Source organism: Ixodes scapularis, unplaced genomic scaffold (genome assembly GCF_016920785.2).
Source record: "Ixodes scapularis isolate PalLabHiFi unplaced genomic scaffold, ASM1692078v2 PGA_scaffold6__148_contigs__length_123643588, whole genome shotgun sequence".
NCBI lineage: Eukaryota > Metazoa > Arthropoda > Arachnida > Ixodida > Ixodidae > Ixodes > Ixodes scapularis.
The window spans coordinates 103,927,369-103,936,234 of NW_024609881.1; the positions used below are offsets into that span (position 1 = coordinate 103,927,369).

Here is an 8,866-nt window from a genome sequence, read left to right on the forward strand (position 1 = left end):
TAATCAAACGTAGAAATATCAGTTCTTAAATGATTTCTTTTACCTATTGCCATAAATCGTGATATACCTCGTTCCCAATCAGACCTACTTTCAGTAAACACAGACTTACCATGAAAACTGGCTTCCGAACTTGTAATCTCACTGAAATATAACCTTAAGAATCATTGATTCGCCAATGCTTTCTTCTTTTTAATTCATGCTGCCTTCCCCTACGTCATCAGGGGACGTTAATTTTTCAGGCTAGAGCTAAAATCGCCTATGAAATATTTAATTTATTCTATGGTACTATGCGGAGGGCAAGTTCGTCTGCTTCTTGCGCAGGGGGTAGCGGTGACGTCAGAACGCCGAGCCCTGATTGGCTGATCGCGACCCCTTATCTGAGCGTCGTCTGCTCCTTTGCAACGTCGTCTGCTCGCAACGTCGTCTGCGTCTCTCTTACCTTTCCTGCGGCTTTCGGAAGCGCGGAGGCCAGATTCACGAAACAATCTTACGCCAACAATGTGTGTAAGACAAAACTTAAGAACAAATTCGTATTCACGAAACGAAAGTTTCGTAAGTTTTGCGCAGGCTACGATGAAATCCTACGGCAGCTCCGAAGCTGTCTTACGCACTTCTTACGATCAAATCAGCATGGCCGACAGCGTCGCGGTCGCGACGACCCACGGACGTTTATTTCTCTACCTGCGCTTCTGACGCGTCCCGACTTCAAGCAGCAAGAAAAAATTAAGAAGTACTTGACACAGACCACGACGAGCAAGAACGATGGATCCAAAAACACCTGGGAAAAGCTCCAACGGCCACGATTTCACCGAACGCGACCAAACGAGCTGGGCACTTAGGCCTAGCAGGCACTCCGCGACTCGGCGACCGTCTGCCCACGACCGGCTGGCGTGCTGAATGGAATATGCCCGCGCGACCCTTGTGAACCCTTCCCGTATTATACTTTGATCGCTGACCTCAATTTTAGATTAACAGGTCAATTTCTTCCTCTTGTTATCTCCTTGCTTCCCGAGGCAACGGTGACTCTCGCCGGTGAAAAAGCGGTTAATCTCCGACAGACGCAGGAAAGGTAAAGCAGCCATCGCTTTGACTAGCAGACGGAAAGCAGACGACGCCAACTGCGCCAAACCGCCGACGCCGTTAAAGAGTGAGGGGTCTCGCCGCACACGAATGGAGGGAAAAAGTAGTTGGGAGGGAACTTGCGGACACTAACACGCTCATTCTCGGTTCTAAGCAAACAAACCTTGGCGCGTCGGGACACCTCGCCAGTGAGTCCTTTGACTTCCCTCCTTGATGCGTGTCTGCTAGTTGTTAGACAAAAAGAACGTACCGCTCGAGTTATTTCGTCTGCCCTCTCTTAAAGGCGAAGTCGAGTTCGCTCCGAAAGTCGCAGGGAAGGTAAGACAGACGCAGACGACGTTGCAAAGGAGCAGACGACGCTCAGATAGGGGGTTGCGATCAGCCAATCAGGGCTCGGCGTTCTGACGTTACCGCTACTTCCTTTCTCATGCGCAGAAGACGAAAATGAGCCCACTCGCGAGGCGTATATAGCACAACGTCATAACAGGAACTCCAAAATACGGCTTCTTTTAAATGTCATGTAATTGAGTGATTATATTCCACATAATAGTAATTTATGTACTACCATGTGCATTTATGGTGGAGCTGGAGAAAAAGAAAAGTTGTAAAATACGGTTTGTCGAGACCCTCGACGCTTTACGTAGGCTAAATAGCACTGACATATAAACAGTAGACGGGTGATTTCAGATAAGATCGACCAAAGGGTGGCTGGTCGACATTTTTAAATCAACTGATGTTTTTATATGACATTGTCTAGTGTCTGGTATAAACGAATCCACACTTAGTTTTGACCAGAAAAAAAATTTGGAGACAAGAAAAATCGTAAGGCAGGGAGAGGTGGACAGTTGCAATAACGCGCACTGATGGAGGGGGCAATTTTGAAAGTAAATAATTAAAACAATAAAATTAGGAGAATTTTAAAACTTTTTGCAAACAAACTATGGGTACAACGTGCTTGTAATATAAAGTAATAATATTTATTAAAAATTTATTTAGTTTTCTAAAAATTGCCAAACATGCCTGCTCGAACGACAAATGGCAAACTTAGGAAATCTGTATCTCATGAAATAATTTAATCATTATTACATAACTTGCAGACATTATTTTACTAATATATGGCTATTATTGAAAAAATAAATAAGGTATCTGAGTGACACAATAGTTACGATATATTTAGGCAAACATGGGAAAAAATCAAACAAAGAAAAATTCCAATGCGAATAAAAAAAAAAACACCACCTTCGATTTTTTTTAAATTTGGGTACCCTGTTATACTCTATTTCGGCATTCATTTCTATTAAAAACATGTTGCATCATTGCACTGTGAAAGAAGAAACAACTCCCCAAAGAAGGGTCCTTTTTCAAAGCCTACACTTAGCAGTGTCCGATACAAGAAGTGACTCTGAGTTCCAGTTTCATGAAACTTGCACAAATCTTTTATATACATTTATTCAGATGAGGCCATTGATAAAAAGAGCGATCGGTCACACAGTAAAAGGGAGGAGAAACTATATACAGCATTTTACATAAGCGTACAAAGTGGTATCATATTAGAGACTAATGATTTGAGAAAAGATGATGCAGTGTGAAGTTGTACCTTCCGGTATATTTTACATCTAGAGTAAAATAAATAACTTTACTTCCACACACAAAAACAAAGATATAATAGTAAAATATTTAGGTTGGCTGTGTATTTACGATTACAAACAATTTCAGGTGACGGATGCCATAGTGCCTAACTGGAGCAGCTTCGATGCTCTCGGTGTATGAATGAATCGTGGCAAGCCGATATATTTTATCCTGCTCGAGGATAACATTTTGGGATTTTTTTTTATAGTGATCAGATAAAAATTATTGGTAACCACCAACAAAAACAGTAGGTTAAATACCCCGTGAAGAAAAATGTGATAAATAAGATGTCCCTGCATTCAAAATGAGCAGTCCTTGGGAAATCAAATTCGGCACTTTACACTAAGGTTTTCCTCGCTGTACCCATTTAATAAAGTTGCTTCCAAGCAGATCCGACTCTCCGTGCTACATATACGTCACATGTCCCTTCTGTTGATGATTTGCTGAGCCGCCACGCGTGCCAAGACTGAATGCCAGGGAAGGCGCGCACCGTCAGCCACTCTTCTTTTTTTTGTTCACGATACCGAACAACCTCATTTTCGTCCAGATATACAAGATGCACGCCTTTCAGTTTCTTTGATAGAACGCTCACCATTGTCCTGGCCGTCTGAATTGCGCTTACTGAACGTTCTCTCAGGTTGTTCAGCGCGGCCTGGTGCTTCACGAGTCCGCCAACTCCGTCACATGCATTTTTCCCATGTCCAGATGCAGAAACTAACCACTGGGCTTGTGGGCAATCGTCCTTTGCAAATTGGTGAAGCTGGTAGCGATTCTTGAAATGACTGGTGGCGCCGTCCCTTACGAACGTCACGTACGAGTATACCGCAACGTTGTCTTCAACCCACTCCTTCACTTTTTCTAGAGCCAAGCAAGCGTGAGCGGCGTCGTGACACAGGTCCTCACTGATGATGGCAAAGCTGTTTGTAGATTTTCTTGTCGTCACTACACATGTAAATATCGAAACTTGTTTTTTTTTTCCAGTGATATGCTTGCACTTCGTCAGGAAGCACGATGGTCCAGTTTTCAGCAAAGTCAAAATGAAAGACAATGCTCCCGCGTTGCATGCACTGTTTTTCATCGTAGATCACTTTACCTTGCGTTTGCCGGATATGGTTGTGAAGTAACCAACTTTCAACCGTCACTTGGATGACTTTTAGAAAAGTCTCAGGTTCCAAAGTTTTTTTCACAAGGTCGCCGGACTCCCATGTTGCAAGCACAATCTCTTCATCCTCCGGGATATCAAGTTCCTGGAGTGTAAGAAACTGGCCTTTTGGGCAGTGATCACAGTCTCCTTGAAGGCACAGTTCTGTTGCTGGGTCGCACAGAAATGCCGAGTTCATTTCACCAGTGTTGAATGTTGAGCCTGTAACGTTCTCTAGAGCGGCAATGCAAAGATAATAATTGGCGCAGCGCACACAAACGCACACTTCCTGGTGTGGAATACATTGGACCCATCTAGGGCGCAAAGAATAAAATTTCGTTAGCCCAACGCCGGAATCGGGATGCTTGTCTTTGTATATACGGAAGGCCTCTCGTATTGAGCGTGTCATGAAGCGCTTTGGCACGAACGTTTTCTCTCCGTTGAGCATGACAGAGATGACGTCCTTCTGGTTGGGACTTTGGCGCGAACATTGTAGCTCGTCTTTCGTGAAGTACTCTAGGGCAGCAGACAGGTTCTCAGGGCTCACCTTGCACCTCGTGTAAGGATCCGGCTCATACCACACGCCATGCTTTTCCTTGAGTTTTCGGGATTTACTGATGAGGTACATTGAGGCCTGTGGAATCATCTTTTGAACCTCATTCTTCGTCAGTGTTGACGGCAGGAGTGTAAGCAGTTGACAACGTTCCCGGGGAGAGGTGGCGGTTTCAAAGGCCTTCCGAAAGTTGTCCACCCACTCAGTGCATGTGGAGCATGTTGGTTCGGACGACCCCGATGGTGCGTCCCTGTCGTACGCAATACGTAGCCTTGAGCGTATATTCTTGACAGCAACCTGCTCCAGTTCTGTCTGCTTTCTCTTGACATAGGCAGGCCTGTCCCGACTTCTTACGACGCTTGGTTGTCTCAGCGGCGACACATCTGTAGGTAGTATGCTGCGGTTTAGATCTTCAATTGCTTCTTCAGCTGGCACAAATATGTCAGGGCACTGCTCTGAGCTTCGCATCGAGATCTCCTTAGTGATGTGCATGAAGCAATGGTAGCACAGGTAGTCCGTCGCACTCACTTTGGTGGAACAGTCAGGCGGAAGAATTTGCTTCAACGAGTTTAGGTCCAACTCGCCAACACTTCGAAAATTCCGCTGCTTTGGTATAGTCTTTTTGTGTTTGCAAAAGTAATCTGCACAAAACACTCGTTCGGAGCTCCAGGACGTCTTCATAATGTATACATAAATAATAGAAATTAAACCCCAACTGATGGCATATAATTGCCAAGTGAAAGAACTACTGGGTGCACAAGTGACAAGTCCGAGGCTGAGGAGCTCACTCACTGCAAACGTACATTTGAAAAGAGAGGTCACAACTGAGGCTGTCGGCAAAGCTTGATCCACAACAAAGGAAGAAAGAGGGAAAGTCTCCAGACAAAAAATTGTGGTCAGCGGCCTTCGAAAAAGACTTTCCGGAATTGCACTGTCGTCCCTCCACGCGCTGATATGAAAGCACCCGAGCTTCTACCACGTGGTTCATGACACAGCCTGATCCATGTCGGCGACCGGTTCGCGAGGGGTTGGCGGTGGGGTTACGTTGATGGTCACTCGGATTAGCCCTTGCTGTACTGAGCTACCGCCTGCAGTGCCTTATCGCCGGCTGGTGTCAACAACGAGAACACACACACCCTGTCTACACCAAAACTACAAGCGTTCACCGCACACGCGTCGCCGCCGCTTTTAAGCTTTTGTGAAATTACTTTCTTTTGCCGCGGAGAACCGCCTTATCTTAACTACGCGCCTGAAATCCTTCCAGGCGGGCGTACACAATATCAAGCGTTTCGAGAAATGCCCGTGGAGTAGAACTATGGGAAAATTCGGAGCCCGCGATGTCGATATCGTCGCCGTTGTGTTAGTACGCCGTCGCGTACTGCAGTCCCCCGTTGGGGGAGGGGGGGGGGCGGTCTTACTACGATAACATGGCGACAGTGTTTACACTATGTATTTACGCGAGGCTCGAGTATTTGGGGATAATGCTGCCGGTTGGTGTACCCCTTTGTGCCTGATATTATCGCCCGTGACGCCAGCGAGTGAGATGGCGACAGGCATGACTGCTCAGTAAACAGGCGTCGGCGGCCATGTTTTGCTGGTTGAAGCGAACCCCCTTGTCCTTGACAGCGAGCGGGGAAATGCGCAAAAAAGATTGTATCGGCCGTTTTGCCAGAACTAGCGACGAGTGTCGTCTGCGGTTTCCGGCAACTATTTTGCCATAATCGTGAGCTTAGCGAGGAAATGATTTTTGCTAGCCACAGAACACTACCACGCAGAAAGGGAATGCTTGAACATGTTTTTGTTCGGGATATATATCAGGGATATATATGAGAGAGAGAGAGAGAGAGAGAGAGATGAAGGTAAAGCGGAAGAGGGAATAGCATATAGTGTCGCAGGAGAATAAAGTAAACAAAGTTCCTAGTGGCCGATGGCTGCATGATCTTTTCTCGGATCACTAGTCCGTAATATGATACCTCTTTGTACACAGTAGTTTCTCCTTAATTTAAGTGTGTGAACGATTTCTTTGGTTATCATTGGCCTCATCTGAATAAAAATATATAAAAGATGTGTGTTGGTTTCATGAAACTGGAACTCAGAGTCAGTTCTTGTATAAAACACTGCTAAGTGTAGGCTTTGAAAAAGGACCCTACTTTGGGGAGTTGTATCTTCTTTCTCAATAAAATGATGCAACATGTTTTTAATGGAAATGAATGCCGAAATAGAGTATAACAGGTTACCTAAATTTTAAAAAAATCGAGGGTGGTGTTTTTTTTTTTATTCGCATCGGAATTTTTCTTTTTGATATTTTTTCCATGTTTGACTAAATATATCCTAACTATTGTATCACACAGATACCTTAGTTATTTTTTTTAATATTAGCTATATATTAGTAGAATAATATCTGCAAATTATATCATAATGATTAAATTATTTCATGAGATACAGACCTCCAAATTTGGCCATTTGTCGTTCGAGCAGGCATGTTTGTCAATTTTTAGAAAAATAAATAAATTTTAAATAAATATGATTACTTTATATTACAAGCAAGCTATACCCATAGTTTGCGCCTAAAACGTATTAGAGTTCTCCTAATGTTATCGCTTTAGTTATTCACTCTCAAACGGGCCCCCTCCATCAGTGCGCGTTAATGCAACTGTCCACCACCTCATGCATTACGATTTTTCCTGTCCCCAAGTATTTTTTCTAGTCAAAACTAAGTTTGGATTCGTTCATACCAGACACTAGACAATAACATATAAAAACATCAGTTGATTTTAAAATGTCGACTAGCCAACCTTTGGTCGATCATATCTGAAATCAAAAACAGGTGTTCAGTACACATATACCAAGCCAAAAAGAACAAACACTTCGTGAAGTAATGAATTTAGGACAGAAAAACACTACTTTACCCATGAACATTTATGAAACATTCTTCAATTGTTTGGATGGTATTTTAACTAAATCCAGCTTACTACTATCTAATTCGTTAAGTAATTTACGCAGCTTATATCAAATAAACTGAAAGCTGTAATTCGTTCTTCGCGTGACCATTTCCTAGCAATGTACAACCTTATCTTGTACCCTCAAATATAACGAAAGTTTTATACGCGAGGAATGCGACAGGACTTTGTGTCTCCCTCTACGTTACTCGCCAATATAACATGCCTTGAAATGGTTCTGCCATGACTCAAAACATTATTTCTTTAGTCGAGAACATATTTTACATATAAAGCGATATGTTTTTATTCTTCGTAGGAACTTGAGGAGCTCATCAAGAAGATTAAGGAGTACGCCAAGGGAATGGTGCCGCCTGCAAACAAGCCGCTGGACCCCAGGGGACTGCCAAAATACAACCATGGCTTGTGGGGCCCCTGGCAATGAAACTTTTCAAAATAGCACCGAACAATTGTAATATAATTAATGTTTGCATCTTCCTTGTTCTTATTCTGTCTATATTAAGCATTCATAATTACAACGCGCTTAAGTTTGGGTCACACACTGGCGAGTGCTTACGACTGTATGGCTTTAAACTTCTTAAAATCTCTTCCGACAAGAAAATACACTGGCGTCATCTATCGGATAGCCGTGGAACCGTCGGCATTTTCGCATATTTTCCATTTTTTTTAAATAATCTTTCTTTCTTTTTTTTAACTTGAAAAAATACTTATGACAATGTTTTAAGCGACCGCCTATTATAGAGAGTACATGCATACGTTTGAGCTCGTGAATACCGCAAAACCTTTGCTCTAGTAAAATATAGTTTCAGGACCACCTCATAGATGGCGCCAGTGTGCCAGTGTATGTCATCTCGCCGGAAGAGATCGCAAGAACTCGGTCGTAGGCAAAAGGGAAGTGTGCCAACGCGCCTTGCGTCGTTTGAGAAGGAAAAATAAAATATGGATATACGGTAGATGAGCAAACTACCACGATGAATAAACGTGGAAAATTCGCAAAATGGCGGATTATTTGCTGCTGATGAGATACATTTTAAGAGCAAGTTCTTAGTATTAGCAGAAAACAATGCGTGTCCTTGCAAAGTGCCTCCCAATCGCGACTTTTTTGTATATAATGAATGAAGTTCAAGGGACGTAGTCAGATTTATTCCTAAAAGGAATCTTTTTTTATAAATTAACAATGTTGATAATGATATTAAAATGTACACTTCTATTGACAACTAATAATGTATTCGGACTCTTTAATCTTTTAAATCAAGCTTACTAATGCGGCAGCTTTAACTGTACCCTGGAGCGCCGCCGGCGTGGTCCGTGACCGCCGAGAACGGCTCAATAAACGGCTGTTAACATATCTGCCACGCGTCATAGTTCCAAGGAACGCCACTCCGCAGAAAAGACCTCTTCCTGGCGCTGCGGCCCATGCTTGGGTAAAGTGGAGAGGGTGGCGCGGGCCAACGCCTCCGAGAAGAGAAGGCCGTAGCGCTCTTCTCGTGACGTCGCGAAGGAAGG

At 43.6% G+C, this 8,866-nt stretch overlaps 1 protein-coding gene across 1 annotated transcript in view; it reads left to right on the forward strand.

Moving 5' to 3' along the window:
- LOC8042382 (arylsulfatase B) overlaps positions 1 to 7,784 on the forward strand; it is a 35,738-nt gene extending 27,954 nt beyond the window's left edge. Inside the window, exon 9 of the mRNA XM_002415452.3 lies at positions 7,659 to 7,784. Within this exon, the coding sequence (XP_002415497.3) occupies positions 7,659 to 7,784 (126 nt within the window). The remainder of the gene's footprint in view (positions 1 to 7,658) is intronic.
- The last annotated feature ends 1,082 nt before the right edge of the window (positions 7,785 to 8,866 follow it).